Source organism: Camelina sativa, chromosome 20, assembly GCF_030686135.1.
Source record: "Camelina sativa cultivar CO46 ecotype springtype chromosome 20, ASM3068613v1".
In the NCBI taxonomy this organism is placed as follows: domain Eukaryota; kingdom Viridiplantae; phylum Streptophyta; class Magnoliopsida; order Brassicales; family Brassicaceae; genus Camelina; species Camelina sativa.
In genome coordinates this window covers 33,201,044-33,218,965 of record NC_141899.1, presented here as the reverse complement: position 1 = coordinate 33,218,965, position 17,922 = coordinate 33,201,044, and the positions used below count along the sequence as shown (strand labels likewise).

The following is a 17,922-nucleotide window of genomic DNA, read 5'->3' as shown; positions in this document are numbered from 1 at the left end:
ATAGAAACATTTATTACAAAGGCAAACAAGAGAATTGTAAATTCTTGAAACATGTTTTTTTATTAGTACTTTTAAAAATTATTGGATATATACTCCTATATATTTTTTTTGACAATGTTGGATACTCCTATATATATTAAATTACAACACCTAGGATACAAACATCGAATGAAAATAGATTTTTAATTTGTTAAAAGATAGGGTCCACGTTACTATATATCATCATCTGCATCAAACTACCACACAAAGTCATCGCACCAACCATACCCCTTTGCTTACTTCACTTGAGTTTCAAACCCATAAACAACAACAACAGAACTATACATACTGCAGATTAACAAATACGCAAATTGTTGCATATATTAATATGGCACTTTAATATATCACATGCAACCCTATATAGGAAAGACTCCTTCCTAATTAAGGATTTTAGTTTCTACAATACAAGTGTTATTTTGTTTATACAATTTCTTGTTTAATATGTTGCAATTTCGTGAATAATTGTTTATCTCAAAAATAGTTGACAACAATTCGAATAACAAATATATTCTTTACTTGTTTTTTTATGGTTGACGTGAGTCCTGACTAGAGTATCCAACACGTTCCTTGTCTATCTCAAATCAAATTGCACTGAAAAATCAACGAAAATATCCAGTTAATTAAACACAAAGACAAGGTCAGTGTGCACCGATTTCAAACTCTTAATCTACGTGTTTCGTATTTACCTACACTTAAAATCCAATTTATTGCTTATCCTTTATTCCGTTTTTGAAGTATACCTATATATGTACATGATTGGAAAAAAAAAAATGAAATGCATGATTTATCTTTAGATTTATAGGATACCAATCATGTACTTATCATCATTATCTTTACGAGGTACTTTTTTTTCTTTGCCTCTCTTTTCTTTTGAAAAAAGTGAAAGATGAATAAAAGTTTCTATTTTCTAAACACAATTATCAGTTATCCGAATCACTAAAATTAGTTGATTCATTAACTTTAATCTGACATAATTTGAAGATGTATATATATACACTTGTTTGTTGATGCAAATAGTTCTAAAAGAGAAGTTTATTCAATGATATTCATATAAAACAAATTATTTATTTCCTATATAAACTTTAGTCTAACTTTCGCTTTTTACAAAAGCAAAAGAAAAAAGTACCTTATAAAGACAATGATGATTATAAACATATATGATTACAGAATCCTCTAATCCAAAAAAGAATACCCGTGAATATCTCAGTAAACACTTCTTTAACGTCGATACACAAAAATAAAATTATTTTATTCGGCTACTATTTGAGTCGTCCGGTTACCACATGTTCTTAATAACTTGAATATACATCCTGAAAAACTTTTATTAAGCTGTTTAGACTATTTAGTAGTAATATTTATTTGCTAGGTTATAAAATTTGACTTTTATTTCTGCATCATAATCCACGTCATCGATAGCAAATTATCATTTGTATGTATCTCCCTCTCCCTCTCTCTGTCTATTCTGATAAACCTCACCAGCTCCTCTCACATACTGCAACTACTAAACCCTCTCTCTTTCTCTCTTCACCATTTCTTTATCTTCCATGGAAAAACAACCATCAACAACAAACTAAAACATGTTTCTAAGGTTGTTTCTTCTCTTATGTTTGGTCTCTTTCTCACACTCATCAAACTCCTCCACAGCTTCTTGTCCTAATAGCACAGACATCCGTCAACTAACAAGAGTTTTCCGTTACGTCTCTGGCTTCAACTCTTCTTGGTTCTCCTCCTCTAACTGCTCCGCCGTCATCACTCGAGTCGTTCTTCCGTCGAGAAACCTAAACGGCACCGTTTCTTGGAACCCTTTGCGTAACCTCACGCGCTTACGTGTTCTTGATTTATCCAACAACTCTCTCCATGGTTCTATTCCCACTTGGCTCTGGTCTAAACCGGGTCTCGTCTCCGTTAATCTCTCTCGGAACCGGTTTGGTGGTTCTATACGAGTGATTCCGGTCAATGGTTCGGCTTCTTCGGTCAAAGAGTTGAATCTCTCGTTCAATCGGTTTACAAACGCGGTTAACTTAACCGGATTTACTAATCTTACAGTTCTCGATCTCTCTCGTAACAGTCTCGGTGTTTTGCCTCTTGGTTTAGCTTCTCTCTCCGGTTTACAGCATCTCGATATCTCAAGATGTAAAATCAACGGCAGTGTTAAACCGATTTCAGGTTTAAAATCATTGAGTTACTTGGATTTATCGCAAAATTCAATGAACGGTTCGTTCCCGGTCGATTTTCCGAATCTCAACCATCTCCGGTTCTTAAATTTATCCACAAACCGGTTTTCCGGTTCGGTCGGGTTTGACAAATACAGAAAATTCGGCAAATCGGCTTTTTCACACGCCGGCAGTTTCGTATTCAACGACTCCAAAATCCCTAATCACCACCGTCTCCACCGTCTCACTCACCGGATTCCTCCGCTTCCGCCACGTCATCAAACCGTCAAAACGCACCGTTTTCATAAGCACACGCCTTTGCTGATCGGCTTGTCGTCTTCGTTAGGAGCTTTGGTAATCCTAATATTCGCGGTGGCTATAATTTTAATCCGCCGTAGATTAAAATCGGCGAGTACGAAATCGAGATGGGCGATTTCGAATCCAGCACAGTTGGATTACAAGATGGAGAAATCTGGACCGTTCGAATTCGGAACGGAGTCCGGTTCGTCTTGGGTCGCTGATATAAAAGAACCAACGGCGGCTCCGGTTGTGATGGCATCTAAGCCGTTGATGAATCTGACTTTCAAGGATCTGATTGTTGCCACGTCACATTTCGGAACGGAGTCCGTGATATCTGACGGCACTTGTGGTCCACTTTACCGTGCCGTTTTACCAGGAGATCTCCACGTGGCAATCAAAGTGCTTGAAAAGATCCGAGACGTTGACCAAAACGACGCCGTTACTGCGTTTGAAGCTCTTACTCGGCTTAAGCATCCAAATCTGTTGACACTCTCCGGTTATTGCATCGCAGGTACTAAACTAATCTTTCTTGATATTTTTAGTTTCTTATTAATTTGTGACATAAGGTTTAGAAATTAACTTTAAAACCCTGATATATATAGGACATGTTTTGATTCGACCAAGTAGCAAATACATGCAGTATAACTTTGGATAGTATATACTATATAGTATATCGTATTTACTGTATATGTAATGTAACAAAGTATTTCCCTTTTTTAACTATGTAAGTATATTGAGTTATTCACTCTAGTATTTTTCCTTATTAAAAAAAAAACTGTGTAACTAAAATAAAGCTATTAACGCTAAGAAATCTCACAAATGCAGTATAACTTTGGAATTTTGGATAGTATATATATAGTATTTAGTATTTACTGTATATGTAATGTAACAAAGTATTTCCCTTTTTTAACTATGTTAGTATATTGAGTTATTCACTCTAGTATTTTTCCTTATTAAAAAAAAAATCTATGTTACTAAACAAAGTAATTAACGCTAAGAAATCTCACAAATAAAATATATTTCAAGGAAAAAAATATGAAGTAGCTGACTTTTACTGTCCAAAATAAAAAGATAAACAATAAATCAGGTAATATTTCGCTAATTTAATTAGTGGAATAAGCTCATTTAGAACCAAATATATTGAGAGTGAAAACTAGGTTTTGACTATTTTATTCTATAAACATTTTTTCGTGGATTAAATTAAAATTATTATTATAAAAGATCGAGGCGTAGACGTCATTTAATGAATTTTTGTCTCTACTTTCACGGGTTTTTGGATAAACACATTAATGAGGCAATAAATGCTGAACGGTGTCGTATTCATTAGTAGCAGGTACAGTAGTATATTGTACAGACGAAAAAATGTCAGTTGTGTGTGTAATGATGTTACGTCACGTACAAAAAAATCTAATATGTTTTTTGTGCCATGATTACTAGATTTTATGAATTTTCGTGACCTTAGCGTAAAAATGTATAATTACTCCAAAAAGTTTCTCCAGAGCAAAAAAAAAGAAAGTAATGTGTGTATGTGATAGTCTGATAGATTCTTCCAATGACTTGTTTTTAGGGTTGTTTCATTTGGTGTTTTTGTTAGTGGACTGACTTTAAAAAGTGTGCAGACAAGTCACATCCTTGCTTTGGGACTCGTAGAGGTTTATATATATAGCTTGTCGGGTTTCAACATAATCTTTTCTCCTATAAGCTAAATATGTTCTCTTTCTGACCTTATTTACTATGTTCACCAATCACCACCATAATATGTTTGTTTTGCAATAGTATTAAGTATTTACTCTGTTTTAAATGGTGAATTAAACTGTTATTTGCATTAACACGTCTAGCACCACTTTGTTAATTTAACTAGCTAGAATTTACATTTTTATCGAATTTTGTTAGTATGGTTAAACTTGAAAATGCAACATTAATTTTTCAATTTCTGTTAGAAAAATATTATTATTGTTTCAGTATTAAGTTTATCTGTTCGTACCTAAAATTGTGGTTTAATATTTTTAGGAAAAGAGAAGCTTATATTATATGAGTTTATGGCTAACGGAGATCTTCACCGATGGCTTCACGAGCTCCCAGCGGGAGAAACCAACGTGGAAGATTGGAGCGCCGATACATGGGAGAGTCACGTTGGAGATTCATCCCCGGAGAAAACAAACTGGCTAATACGTCACCGTATCGCCATTGGAGTTGCACGTGGTTTAGCCTATCTTCATCACGTTGGTACTACTCATGGACACTTGGTCGCTACCAACATCCTCTTAACCGAAACCCTAGAGCCGCGAATCTCGGATTTTGGTATCAACAACATCGCCAAAACGGGCGATGATCATAGTAACAACAACGTAGAACTCGATGTGTATAGTTTCGGGGTGATCTTGTTTGAGCTGTTAACCGGGAAGCAAGGGAGGGATGAGAATGTTAAATCAGTTAGACGTTTGGTTAAGGAGAGAAGAGGAGAAGAAGCTCTTGACTCGAGATTGCGGTTAGCGGTTGGAGAATCGGTTAATGAAATGGTCGAGAGTCTTCGGATTGGTTACTTTTGCACGGCAGACTCACCGGGGAAGCGACCAACAATGCAACAAGTCTTGGGTCTTCTTAAAGACATACGTACTGTTTCGCGTTGAATTAGGAAAAAAAAAAGTTGGGTTTAAGATAAATCATGTGAGTATTAGATTCGGGTGTGAGGTGTGAGGTGTGTGAGATTAAGATACATGCGCTTGTGTCAAGGTACTTTGTATTTTTTTTCTTTTTTTGAAATTATAGAAAAATATTTTCAAAATTTGGCAAAATTTTGTTACCTAATACAATTTTTATTTGATAAAAAAGGTTAACTGAAATTTATATTTGATCACATCCAAATTTACATGAACATTTTGGAGGTTGTCGTTATATCTAGTCTTATAATGTTTGATTCAACAAAGCCTTGTAATATCTTTAGAGTTTGGCATTGACACGTTAGTTGTCATCTCAATGAAATTAGAGTTTAGCGTTGACACGTTAGTCATATATTCCGAATCAAATCAGAGCTTGAGATACAATAATATTCTTGCCATTACCAAAAACAAATTATCCAAGCTAATATCTAAATCTCGTATTCAAGAACTAACATTTATAGAAGTATATGTTATCGATTTGTCTAGACATTCTATTCAATGATTTGTTAAGTTTGAGCCGTACACCACGTGATAGAATATTGAGGAGAAAAATGTTATATAAGGGAAGACAAAACAAAGTGGGTAAGGTGGGAAAGTATTGGTAAGAAGATAATGCTGAGAAGCTGGTGAGAACTTATTGGTTGTTTTTGCTTGTCTTTTCTACGATATGCATACCAAATTTTAGTCCAAGTATTGTATTCGAATAATTATAATCAGAAGATTTAGCGAATAAGACTCACTCGATGATAATATGGTGTAATTTTGTTTATTTAGACTTTATTTTTTTTAAAGAATCATTTATATTATAACTGCAATTTAAAATGTTTTTTTTTTGCCAAGTCTATGATATATTTCACACTACGTACTAAATTAAAATCAGAGTTACGATAGTAATACAAACTATACGTCAAACACTATATATTATATACTCTCCTGATATTTATGCCTCAAAACTCTCTTGGCTGCCTTCACTTTGTTTTGTCCGATGACTCTGATCCATAATTTTTTCTTTCATATTTTTCTATTTGTTTTGTTATGGATTCCACTTTATTCCGCTTTCAATATTCTTTTTATTTTTATATAATCTTCTTTATAAGAAAATCAAATTTCGATGTGGATGTTATTCTTATCAGTTATCATTCACCAAAGTACTTAATCCTTAGCAGTTTCGTCACGTCTATATCTTCACATCCTTTCATTCTCTTCTTGACTTTCTTCTTTTTTCACTTTTCTTCCTTTGTTTTGGTTAAAATTTGCCACTTTTCAATATAATAAAACAAAACATTTTATTTGATCTCTTTACTTTTCTTTCTTAGTTTTACTGGACTGGTTGTAACGTTCAAGAACACTTTAATATCTATTGCTATTTGCAACTACACTTGCATATCATAAAAGTACAAGAGAATAGTACAGTTTTAGTGATACTATTCTTAACTTAATAACTTAATACTATTCTTAGTTTCATGGGCCTTATTGGGTTTTTTAAGTCGTTCAAAACATTTCCTTGGAGTTTTTGTTTGAGGCCTGATCGCAATATATATAGCCGTTGACGCATACTCTTCTATCCTCCATGATTATCAATTCACCCAAATTGGTTGGAGTCGATGATACAAGAGCTTTGCTTTAGAAGCTGCAAAGTCTCATTCTGTAACTCAACGAATTTGCAATCACTGGAAAAAAATCCATTGCCTGATTAGAAATTTAGCTATTTGGATAAATTTTTGCATCTCAGACAAATAATAAACTAATAATATTCTGTTAGTCTTTGTGAATTAGGCTAAACATTAGAGTTTAGTTACAGGAGATGACTGATGTAGTAACATGGTGGGCATGATCAAGTCACTGGACTCTTATAATGATGAGTCTCTCTAAATCAGAAAGAAATAGATTGATCGTGGTGCATGCATGAGTGGGAAATTATGTCCCGTGTTGTCTTCTCAAATGCCTCGGCTCGGTTTAAGACCCTTCTTATGCTGAGTTTATGAATAAGAAATGGGTAGATGTTGGTGCATGAAGTTATCAGTCCCGTGTAACTTATGCAAATGCCTCGGCTCGGTTTAGAAATAAGAAATGGATTAAAGGTGGTGTATAATAAATGGGAAATATGTTGTGATTCAACATGTGATGATCCAGAAATTTATTGAAAATAATAAATAAATAAAAAACCGGAAAAGTTGAGATTTGGTTAGAATAATAAATGGGAAATATGTTGTGATTTGGTTTTAATCCAAATCTAGTTTAACTTAACTGAAAACCGGATTGATTTATCAGTTTAACCAAATTCCAAATTAACGTCCGTCTAATGTAATTGACATTTTTAATCCATCTTTTATGATTTTTTTTAGCTTTGGTGTTTGTAGCTTCTCATGGACTGTGGAGTTTTGTTTTTCAAAGTTTCGTCTTTTAATAATGTTGGGGATTAGGATTAGATGGAGAATCAGAAGAAGACGGTTTCTGCTTTGACGGATGATGTGGTGGTGCCTGTTACCTCTGTTCTAACTATTATGAAACAGCTTGGAAAGGACACGTTGTGATCTTATTGATGCAGGTTCTCTTTTAACAGAGTAGGACTTGAAGACGCCACAACTTCCTGCTGGTAGTTAAAGACAACCACATTACTGACCTTTGACCTTTGATATATATACTGATCCTTTATGTATATATCACCATTGTTAAGTCTTGTAGATCCTTTTAGGAACACACTTCATTCAATGTAACTTTTTCTTCCTCTTCAGGTAGGTATCCCTATCTCAAAACTTCCTTGAAGCTGACTAATAAGTAATAACCATGCAAAAGGTGGATCTTCATACATGGTTGTTTCTCAACGTGGCCAAAATCTTTTGCTAATTGCAGAGTAGTTTCATCATTTACTTTGTGCCCTTATCTAGTCATTGTGTCCGATGTCATTGGCCATGTGTTTTCTATGTGGACTCTAATTAAGAAGTGAGAAGATTAAAATTTGCCTGTTGAAATGTTATGATACGAAACGTAAGTGAGCGTGGTGGTGAAAGTGAAATGTGTAATATGTGGAACAAACGAATCAATGTATATTATACAGAAGATTGTGTTGTCTGAAGTGTTTCACTGTTTATTTGGTAGTGTGAGCTCTGTAGATTCATCTATAGTTATCTGTCCGAAGAGAACAATACCTAATAATGATCTGACAGATTGATCTAATAACAAGAGACAGCAAAATGTAATATCTTTATAGCAAGTAACTAGTCTGGAGACCAACTAAACCCTAAACCCCCAATCCCAAGTATAACCTAACCAACAGTTAGACAAGCTTCTGATTACAATATACGATTCGGCTATCATTACCAAACCAAACCGAACCAGGTTAGATCAATGGAAGCTGAATTTGTACAGAATCCCAAGTATCAAAGCTTGGGATATACCTCAAAAGCCTTTCGCAGATTAGCCTATCAAACTCCTCTAAGCTGGACTACCGACGGCTCTATTCGCATAGCAAAATCATGCTTCCCGCTATTTCTTCAACCATCAGTCGCCATATCCAAGCACCGTGATATTGGAACCAAACCCATCTCTGTCATCTCAACCAAGTAATTAGCTGCACCTACGCATTCCCCACCACGACCGCACATCGTATTCAGCAATGTAAACCAGCCTGTTAGGCCTATGAGCCTTCACCTTCGTGTCACTGAAAAAGCTTAAGGCATCATCAAAACATCCCATTCCTACACATTCCCTTAAATTATCTAATTCACAAACCACATCAATCTTATACAGTTTGGGAACTCAATGAGACTTTTGCACAAACTTCATTTCCCCAGAATTGGTAAGACCCAATCTCCATCTCTCTCTCCTTCCCAATCTTCATAAGAGCCAATCAAAACATCTCTCTTCTCTTCTTCACGAGCTTCATCTTCCGTTCGCAACAACTTCCTCGAATGACGTGTCTTCAACAAGACAAGATCCAGCATTTTCCTCCGCACATTGTATATAGGATTTGGCTCGATCAAACAGCCTTTGCTATAAGCTTCTCTTAGAAACAAAGTCTGCGTACTTCCTTTCGTGGATACATAGAAAACACCGGGATGCTTCAAGATTACTTCCCTCACGTTTACTTCAATACCAAGATCCTTCCGGAAATGAGCTAATCTTTCGACTTCAACCATTTTCTCTACCGTTAAGCTCAGAAGCTCATGGATAACTGCAACCACCCGCTTCTCGAATCTCTCCAACCCTCGAGAAATCTCTTTTCTCTCGTAAGGCTTCACATAAGGAACCCTTTGCCAATATTTTAACTCTTCTCTGAATCCTTTCTCAATCTTGAATCCTGTTGGAAGATTAATAGGAAACGCGTAATTAGTCTCAAACTCACTCAACCATTTCTCTCTGTATTCAACTTCTCTCCACTCCTCAACTTTTGCCACACACAAACTCTTCTCATCATCTCCATCTCCATCAACTAACTCCAAAGTCTCCAAATCAACTAACCTGAAATCTGAAGTATACTTAGCCAAAATCGAATCACGAAAATCCTCAGGCAATCCTAATTCCTTTCTAATCAACCTCAAAGCATGTACACGAAGGACACCGTTTCTAGACAACAACAACAACTTCTTAATCCTCTTCACAGCATCAACCTCACACTCTCTAATCACATCCTCTTCCTCATCAATCAATACCTTCAACTTCTCAGTAACTTTACAACACAGATTCTTCCTAAAAGGATGTGTAAAGATCTCAAAAGCGTGAGGATACTTACCAACAAAAGCTCCAACATTTACATTCAAACCAACCAGATTCTTCCAACGAGACATTAGCTGCAAAGACACGAAAGGACCACGCTTTTTGCAAGACATGAGTTTAGAAATCTCGAGAACGATGCTCAGTTTCCTAATCTGAGCAACAAGTTTGTCTAACCTATGATCTCTCGTTCGATTCTCTAACCTAGTCTGCGCTGAATCTACAGGCTTTAACCATCTTCTCTGATTATACAAGTAAAAGGGACATAAAGATGAAGACTTTATTGGGTTTTGTTGAGTTAAAGCTTCTCTGATACTACTGTACCTCAAAGATTTTAGAGAATTCATATCTTTTCACTGTGAATTTAGGGAAAAAGGAAACACCTTTTCAAACATGAATATCGATCACCATTTCTCCAAGGCCAAGAGAGCGGCGGAGAGGGACAAAGAACAAACAACAAACCAAGTTCGTCTTAGGATTGAGCCAAAAATTTAACGAACCGAACGGTTTGCTTATTGAACCGAACCAAAGTGTTTATGGAAAACACGAATTCGAATGGAAGCATACCCGGTACAATATATGAAATTTTCGAATCTGAACCGCACCTGAACAAAGAATTTTACAGGCTCTCCGAAGGAGACGACGAGAGAACTGAGTCAGTACTCTCTCACTCTCAAGTCTCTAGTAAAAATGTGTTCTAGCTCTAGCCGCTAGACGACGAGAGAGGTGATTCTTGTTTCATCCCATCTTCTCATCTCAGTCTCAGTCCCTCCTTTCTCAAATTCCTCTGTGCTCTCGGTTCGAAACGGTAATTAGCCTAATCACTCGATTCTTTCAAAGTCTTGAGCTTTAAGAAGTCTTGAACTCTAAAAGTTTTCAGCTTTTTTTCCTTTGATTCTGATGTGTAGTTAGCCTAATTACTAGATTCTTCTCCCATTAAGTTCACACGTAACCTAATAAAAATGAAATTTTTTTAATCTGTCTTTGCTAAGGGGTTTGGTTTGTGGTTCTAATTTGACAGTGACGGCGACACTGTCTTCCTTGTTCTTTGCGGCGCAGGAAGTGAAGATGAAAAGGTCATCTCTTTTCATGGGTGCAGCCACGGCTGTGATGGCTGGTTGTTGCGGTGCTATGCTTGCTAACTCATTCTTACCAAAAGAAAAGCTAAATGATTACATATGGGGTCTTGTTCAGAAAGCAATCACACCTTTTTCAACCGATATGACGACCATTGTCATAAACGAACGTTCAGGAGGCTTACCTAACAAGATGTTCCATGATGCACAAGCGTATATGGCCACCAGGATCACTCTTTCCACTTCCAACAGGCTCAGCGTAGTCAAACGTAATGGAGTAACTGGATTACTGTTGCTAGAGAACGATGCATTCCTTGACACTTTCAGGGGAATCAAGATCAGATGGATCCTCCGTACTCGCCAAATCGATAGGAACACAGGAGGAAGATCATCAAAAGTTCAATACTACGATCTCATCTTCCCCAAAAAAGAAAGGGACTTGGTCATTGAATCATACTTGCCTTTTGTCTCACTCGAAGCTGAATCTAGTCCCTTCCTTGTTATTCTGTAGTCAGTTCCTTGGTACTTATTAGTTCTTGGAGGTTAAGTAATTAGTAGTTCCTTTTTTGTTTATTGTGTTTCCTAAATCATTGTTAGGTGGAAATATCTCAATTATATTTTGTGATACCACCATGGATCTCTAGTTTAATTATAAGTGAAGGGTCATAGAATGATGGATGACTTGTGTTGTGTTTTGATGAGTAAAAAGCTTACATGTACTATTATGGTAAGCCGTTGATTGATCAGATGAGGTTCAAGTGTGCGGTTGTACCATTGCTATCATAGGTTTGATTACAGCGGATCAAGTCTCACTGACACTGTCAAAGTCAGACTTAAAACAAACAAAAAAAGTCTTTAAGAGCAGAAGACAAGGGAACAATCGTTTGACAACTTCGAGATTTTCCCGCTTCCATTTGCTAAAATCTTCAATTTTTTTTTTTTTAGTTATTTGTCTTCATTCCCGATTCAATTAATGCAAAAAACTTGTTCTTTAATGTATTTTTAATGGTCTGCCCTATACGAAAGGGCAAAAAACAGACAATTTTAATTGCGGGGAAAGAGATAAACATTGAAGCCTTGAGATTTCTTTTACTTTAACTCTTAAATGGAGATTGTGATAAAGTTTCTGTTTTTAGGAATCTGTGTTTATCACTTCTCTGTTCTTGATTCTGTTTCTGCCATGGATAGTCTTTTATCTCCAAAGGGTGTTAACTATGAAGGTTGAATCAAAGATCTTTCTTTTATTGTGATTTGTGATGAAAGGTTTTTAACTTTTTCCAATTTTTTTTTTGTAGTTGCTGCGTTAATGTCAGTGAAGAACAAGATGAAAGATGAGAAAGAGGTTTTGTCTGGTTGGGATATAAACTCGGTTGATCCTTGTACTTGGAACATGGTTGGTTGCAGCTCCTCTGAAGGTTTTGTTGTTTCCCTGTGAGTATCAATCATTGCACATCTCTTGTTCTACGAAAGGTCTCTTAGAAACGTTTTTGTTGTTGCAAATTTTGGATTTGTTTTATTGAAATCTTGTAATGCAGAGAGATGGCTAGTAAAGGGTTATCTGGGACAATATCAACTAGTATTGGGGAATTAACTCATCTTCATACATTGTGAGTTTAAACATTTTTGTTTGTCAATCTTGGAATTCAAGAATGTGTTGTTGTAACTTGTATCTAATGGTTTGCTTGTAATTTTTGTAGGCTACTGCAGAATAATCAGTTAACCGGTCCAATTCCATCTCAGTTAGGCCAGCTCTCTGAGCTTAAAACGCTTGATCTATCTGGAAACCGGTTTAGTGGAGAGATCCCAGTTACGTTAGGGTTCTTAACTCACTTAAACTACTTGTGAGTTTGATTTTAATGATTCTTGGTTTAGTAGTTAAATGTTGTAACTGTTATTTATCATCTTACAAGTCTCCTTTTAAGTCTTATAGGCGGCTTAGCAGGAATCTTTTATCCGGGCAAGTCCCTCACCTAGTCGCTGGCCTCTCAGGTCTTTCTTTCTTGTATGTCTTTGCTTCACGGCCTCTACCTAACATTACAGTTTATCGAGATTTTACTGATTTGTATAAAGCTTCTTACACTATTGTTTCTGAATAGGGATCTATCGTTCAACAATCTAAGTGGACCAACTCCAAATATATTAGCTAAAGATTATAGGTAAGATATGCAAAAGATGCATGATTATTAGCCATTGCAATGTATGTGAAAGCTTCTTGATAAAGTTTTCTGTTGTAGGATTGTAGGAAATGCATTCCTTTGTGGTCCAGCTTCCCAAGAGCTTTGCTCAGATGCTACACCTGTGAGGAATGGTATGTTGAACTGCAAAATTCTCTGCGAAAATAAGCTTGTTTTATGTAGAACGTGGATTTTTTTAACATGAGCTTTTTTTAATCTGCAGTGACCGGTTTGTCAACAAAGGATAATAGCAAACATCACAGCTTAGTGCTTTCATTTGCATTTGGCATTGTTGTTGCCTTTATCGTCTCTCTAATGATTCTCTACTTCTGGGTGCTTTGGCATCGATCACGTCTCTCAAGATCATATGGTACACATAACTATAGTCTCTCAAAGTCTAATATTTACAACAACAAATGTGTAGACGTTGCTGAAATCTGCATTACCTTTTTATGGATTTCTTAGTGCAGCAAGATTACGAATTTGAAATCGGGCATCTGAAAAGGTTCAGTTTTCGTGAAATACAAACTGCAACAAGCAATTTTAGTCCAAAGAACATTTTGGGACAAGGAGGATTCGGGATGGTGTATAAAGGGTATCTCCCAAATGGAACTGTGGTGGCGGTTAAAAGATTGAAAGATCCTAACTATACAGGAGAAGTTCAGTTTCAAACCGAAGTGGAGATGATTGGCTTAGCTGTTCATCGTAACCTTTTACGTCTCTTTGGTTTCTGTATGACCCCGGAAGAGAGAATGCTGGTGTATCCGTACATGCCAAATGGAAGTGTAGCTGATCGCCTCAGAGGTTTTCAATTTTTAAACATTCCTTGTTTTGTTATTGTTTCGGTATGTATAACGCGTAAAAGTTCCTTAAAAGATGACATGTTTCAGACAATTATGTAGAAAAGCCGTCTTTGGATTGGAATCTGAGGATAAGCATTGCACTCGGTGCAGCTCGAGGACTTGTTTACTTGCATGAGCAATGCAATCCAAAGATTATTCATAGAGACGTCAAAGCTGCAAATATTCTACTTGATGAGAGCTTTGAAGCAATTGTTGGCGATTTTGGTCTGGCAAAGCTTTTAGACCAGAGAGATTCACATGTCACAACTGCAGTCCGAGGAACCATTGGACACATTGCTCCTGAGTACCTTTCCACTGGACAGTCCTCAGAGAAAAGTGATGTCTTTGGATTTGGAGTATTAATTCTTGAACTCATAACAGGTCATAAGATGATTGATCAAGGCAATGGTCAAATTCGAAAAGGAATGATATTGAGTTGGGTAAGTAAATAAGATTTAGTCTTTCTGTTATATCCTATTGAGTCATTTTCATAAAGCAAGAAACTTTCCTTGATATAGACAGAACCCATTTGGACCAAACTTAAATCAAATGTATTGATATGTGTGTTGGTTCAGGTAAGGACGTTGAAAGCAGAGAAGAGATTTGCAGAGATGGTGGACAGAGATTTAAAGGGAGAGTTTGACGATTTGGTGTTGGAGGAAGTTGTGGAATTGGCTCTGCTTTGCACACAACCACATCCGAATCTAAGACCAAGGATGTCTCAAGTGTTAAAGGTTCTAGAAGGTTTAGTGGAACAGTGTGAAGGAGGGTATGAAGCCAGAGGTCCAAGCGTCTCAAGGAATTACAGTAATGGTCATGAAGATCATTCTTTTATTATTGAAGCTATTGAGCTCTCTGGACCACGTTGAGACTCCAAAATGTGTATTAAACTGGTTTTGTTGTCAATGTCATCAAACTGTATATTGTTTTTTCTTTTTCTTTCTGGTTTTGAAGATTTTTCTTTTTTATAATTTTTCTTTTTTTTTTTTTTTCCTAAAAATTGAAGAAGATTTGAGGAAGTAATTCGATAATTCAATTTACACAATGTAGTTTTTTTCATAAAAATTGTTAAACTTGAATTCATTGACAAAAATAAAAAATGTTGGTTAATCTTCGAGACCGGTTAGAAAAGGGGAAAGAAAATTGAGAATGAATGTGTTTGTTTACCCTTATAACTTGGGGCTTGAAGATTATGTTATTATCGTGGGCTTTATAAGTTTGGCCTTTATTAAATCATTTTGAAAAATTCAAAAGGATATTATCGTCATTTCTGAGTATAAGAAACCCTAAGTAGCCGACCCATATAAGTCCTCTCACTTCGCACTCAACGCAGTTTCGTTTCCGCAACTCTTCCATTGCTTCATCTCTTAGCTCGACCTTGATCTCCTTAAAAATGGTATTTTTTTTAACTCCTTTCGTTATTCTCTGTAGATTAATTCAATGAAAATGTGTTTTTTTGTTTACTGTGTTTATGTTTGGGTTTTATTTTTGTTTCTCAGGCGTCGGAGAAGAAGCTCTCGAACCCTATGAGGGACATTAAGGTTCAGAAACTTGTTCTCAACATCTCTGTTGGTGAGAGTGGTGATCGTCTCACCCGTGCCTCTAAGGTAATGCGTTCTAAATACCAATTGAAAAAGATCTATACTTTACGATTTCATATCTCTGTAATGGGGTCTAAATCAATGGAGTGTTGATTACACTGTCTTAGACACAAGTGAGGAAATGTGTAAAGTTAAGTTATGAAATGTTTGTTTTGGTCATTTTTGTTTAGGTGTTGGAACAGCTCAGTGGTCAAACCCCTGTCTTCTCCAAGGGTATGTTCAATGCTAAGTCTCTCTGATTTAAGTTTCTGTGATTTGTTTTATCTATTGAATCTGATGTATGTTGTGGTTTTTGTGAAACAGCAAGGTACACTGTTAGGTCTTTTGGTATTAGGCGTAATGAGAAGATTGCGTGCTATGTGACTGTCAGAGGGGAGAAGGCTATGCAGCTTCTTGAGAGTGGTTTAAAGGTTAAGGAGTATGAGCTTCTTAGGAGGAACTTCAGTGACACTGGTTGCTTCGGATTCGGTATCCAAGAGCACATTGATCTTGGAATCAAGTAAGTTTTCTCTTCATTTTGGAAAAGTAAAAAGTTTCCTTGAATTTGATTTTGGTACTATATGTAGATGAGTATTTCAGTTGCATCGAATAACTAGTCTCCAAACTTAGGGTTTCGGTGCAGTTTAGTCAGATTGATAGGTTTCAAATGATGTAAGGTGAAGACTTCATTTGTTTTTGTTGAATGTTTTTATCTTTGATTTACTCTGGCCTTTGTGGAATGGTAAGTTTGGAATGGATACTAATGTGCCCGTTATGTGTCTTTCTGTAGAAATGTATGTTTGAAGTTGATAGTGAAGAGTTATTGTTAGTCTTTAAATGTAAGATTTGGATTTAGTAAAAGATGAATGTTTTACTCGTTTTGATTTGAATCTGATTAAAACTTAACCCTTTACTGGTTTCTGTGGAATGTTAGGTGTGGGTTTGATACAAGTTGAACTGTTTACCAGTTTCTATTATTCTCATCTGTTTAATTTTGTGTATATAGGTACGATCCTTCCACCGGTATCTACGGAATGGACTTTTACGTTGTCCTTGAACGCCCAGGATACCGTGTTGCTCGTCGCCGAAGATGCAAGGCTCGCGTTGGTATTCAACACAGAGTAACCAAGGATGATGCCATGAAATGGTTCCAGGTCAAGTATGAAGGAGTAATTCTCAACAAGTCTCAGAACATCACTGGTTAAGAAAAGTGTTTTGATCGATCGTTAAAGGGTTTTGTTGATTCTAGCTTGTTTTTAAGTTATCAGCGTTGGATTTTAAAGAATTTCTTGTTGTAGTAAAACCTTTTTTGACATGAGTTTGGTAGAATCTAAATCTTCCAAGAACCTTGGAGAGAATTATTGTTTTATTTTATGTCAAAGCAGCTCCTTTGAATTCACTTCCCCTCTGAACTGCAACTTGCATCTTTCACAATAGGAACCTAATTTTGTGTTAGGAATTTTTAGCTTGTGTATATGTCGCGTAAACTTAAATTTGTGAAGAGTAAAACTATATCGAGATCTATGAATTGGTTTTTCATCAGTTTTGATGAATTGAATGCTCGAGATAATTAAGAGTTGCGACTTTCACTAGGAACCTCACACTAGGAACCTCAAGTGAAGAACACACAAGAAATGAGTTATTTGTGCAAATAAAAATACTTAGATTGGGGTGAATCTATTTGTTCACCTCCTCATTTTCAACCAATCAAAATCTTGTATACAATATTTTATTTTAAAAATAAATCAAAATTAAATTAAAAAAACAAAACTAATTAAGGAAACAAATTATGTATACTTTTAATTAAGGAAAGTAAAATATTGGTTTGGTTTAGATTTTACAATTAGAACAAAATTATGTGTTGGTTTAGATTTACAAATAAGACTAGGTAGTAACCCATGCCACAACACGTGACAAATATTTTTTATAAACGTTATTTTCATGTAAATTAAAAAAACATAGTCATGTTTAGTTTGGAACGGGAAATACGTCCTATCTTGTCCATCCTCTCACGTCCCAACCCATCCCTCTTGTTCTGTCTCATCCGTTTCATTTTGTCTCGTCTCATCCAGTCTCGTCTTTTTCCGTATCCATTAGTTTTTATCTGATGTTTTTTCTCTTTTATATAATTACTCGGTAGACAATGTTTACTAAAAAATTTTGGGTAAGAAATTTAGACGGGATAGCAGAATTCTCCGTTGAATATTTTTTTTTTAGTTAGTTGAAAGTATCCAAAAATTATAATTTTCAAAAATAGCAAATTTTTCAAAGTGGCAATTCCAAAATGATTAATTACCTGTCACATAGTCAATCATTATCTAAATTAGTGAAAACTTGACAATTGAATTTATCTACCTATATTTTCTGATTTGTACTTTTATCTAA

The 17,922-nt window shown here is 35.7% G+C and overlaps 5 protein-coding genes across 9 annotated transcripts; 4 read left to right on the top strand and 1 right to left on the bottom strand.

Moving 5' to 3' along the window:
• The first annotated feature begins 1,196 nt into the window (after positions 1 to 1,196).
• On the top strand, positions 1,197 to 5,277 carry LOC104771822 (calmodulin-binding receptor kinase CaMRLK). Its single transcript, XM_087504347.1, has 2 exons — positions 1,197 to 3,003; positions 4,503 to 5,277. Exons 1-2 carry the CDS (start codon positions 1,617 to 1,619, stop codon positions 5,120 to 5,122), a joined length of 2,007 nt encoding a protein of 668 aa, XP_087360473.1. The 5' UTR covers positions 1,197 to 1,616; the 3' UTR covers positions 5,123 to 5,277.
• A 2,962-nt stretch (positions 5,278 to 8,239) lies between these two features.
• Positions 8,240 to 11,434, bottom strand: LOC104771819 (protein ROOT PRIMORDIUM DEFECTIVE 1-like). The gene has a single exon (XM_010496427.3). It carries the CDS (start codon positions 10,210 to 10,212, stop codon positions 8,935 to 8,937), a length of 1,278 nt encoding a protein of 425 aa, XP_010494729.2. The 5' UTR covers positions 10,213 to 11,434; the 3' UTR covers positions 8,240 to 8,934.
• LOC104771818 (AAA-ATPase At3g50940-like) lies at positions 10,934 to 11,452 on the top strand. Its single transcript, XM_010496425.3, has one exon. It carries the CDS (start codon positions 10,934 to 10,936, stop codon positions 11,450 to 11,452), a length of 519 nt encoding a protein of 172 aa, XP_010494727.1.
• A 352-nt stretch (positions 11,453 to 11,804) lies between these two features.
• On the top strand, positions 11,805 to 15,002 carry LOC104771817 (protein CLAVATA3 INSENSITIVE RECEPTOR KINASE 4-like). Of its 5 annotated transcripts, none has more exons than XM_010496424.3 (11): positions 11,805 to 12,161; positions 12,237 to 12,372; positions 12,477 to 12,548; positions 12,639 to 12,782; positions 12,872 to 12,943; positions 13,038 to 13,097; positions 13,176 to 13,249; positions 13,339 to 13,485; positions 13,581 to 13,919; positions 14,018 to 14,397; positions 14,533 to 15,002. In XM_010496424.3, the coding sequence occupies exons 1-11, from the start codon at positions 12,047 to 12,049 to the stop codon at positions 14,824 to 14,826; spliced, it is 1,833 nt and encodes a 610-aa protein (XP_010494726.1). In that variant the 5' UTR covers positions 11,805 to 12,046; the 3' UTR covers positions 14,827 to 15,002. The 5 variants fall into 5 exon arrangements, with proteins under 5 accessions (XP_010494726.1, XP_010494725.1, XP_087360471.1 ...); XM_010496423.3 differs by having other exon boundaries at positions 14,006 to 14,397; XM_087504345.1 differs by having other exon boundaries at positions 12,013 to 12,161; positions 12,872 to 12,930.
• Positions 15,003 to 15,157: 155 nt separating this feature from the next.
• On the top strand, positions 15,158 to 16,936 carry LOC104771816 (large ribosomal subunit protein uL5z). The gene is made up of 5 exons (XM_010496422.3): positions 15,158 to 15,353; positions 15,457 to 15,564; positions 15,729 to 15,771; positions 15,862 to 16,057; positions 16,544 to 16,936. Exons 1-5 carry the CDS (start codon positions 15,351 to 15,353, stop codon positions 16,740 to 16,742), a joined length of 549 nt encoding a protein of 182 aa, XP_010494724.1. The 5' UTR covers positions 15,158 to 15,350; the 3' UTR covers positions 16,743 to 16,936.
• The last annotated feature ends 986 nt before the right edge of the window (positions 16,937 to 17,922 follow it).

Bases quoted from the DNA above. Each gene is read 5' to 3' on its own strand.
- LOC104771822 (XM_087504347.1), top strand. From the start codon at position 1,617: ATGTTTCTAAGGTTGTTTCTTCTCTTATGTTTGGTCTCTTTCTCACAC. The intron at 3,004-4,502 runs GTACTAAACTAA...TAATATTTTTAG, and splicing joins CTCCGGTTATTGCATCGCAG to GAAAAGAGAAGCTTATATTA.
- LOC104771819 (XM_010496427.3), bottom strand. From the start codon at position 10,212: ATGAATTCTCTAAAATCTTTGAGGTACAGTAGTATCAGAGAAGCTTTA.
- LOC104771818 (XM_010496425.3), top strand. From the start codon at position 10,934: ATGAAAAGGTCATCTCTTTTCATGGGTGCAGCCACGGCTGTGATGGCT.
- LOC104771817 (XM_010496423.3), top strand. From the start codon at position 12,047: ATGGAGATTGTGATAAAGTTTCTGTTTTTAGGAATCTGTGTTTATCAC. The intron at 12,944-13,037 runs GTATGTCTTTGC...GTTTCTGAATAG, and splicing joins CTCTCAGGTCTTTCTTTCTT to GGATCTATCGTTCAACAATC. The intron at 13,486-13,580 runs GTACACATAACT...TGGATTTCTTAG, and splicing joins ACGTCTCTCAAGATCATATG to TGCAGCAAGATTACGAATTT.
- LOC104771816 (XM_010496422.3), top strand. The intron at 15,565-15,728 runs GTAATGCGTTCT...ATTTTTGTTTAG, and splicing joins GTCTCACCCGTGCCTCTAAG to GTGTTGGAACAGCTCAGTGG. The intron at 15,772-15,861 runs GTATGTTCAATG...TTTGTGAAACAG, and splicing joins AACCCCTGTCTTCTCCAAGG to CAAGGTACACTGTTAGGTCT.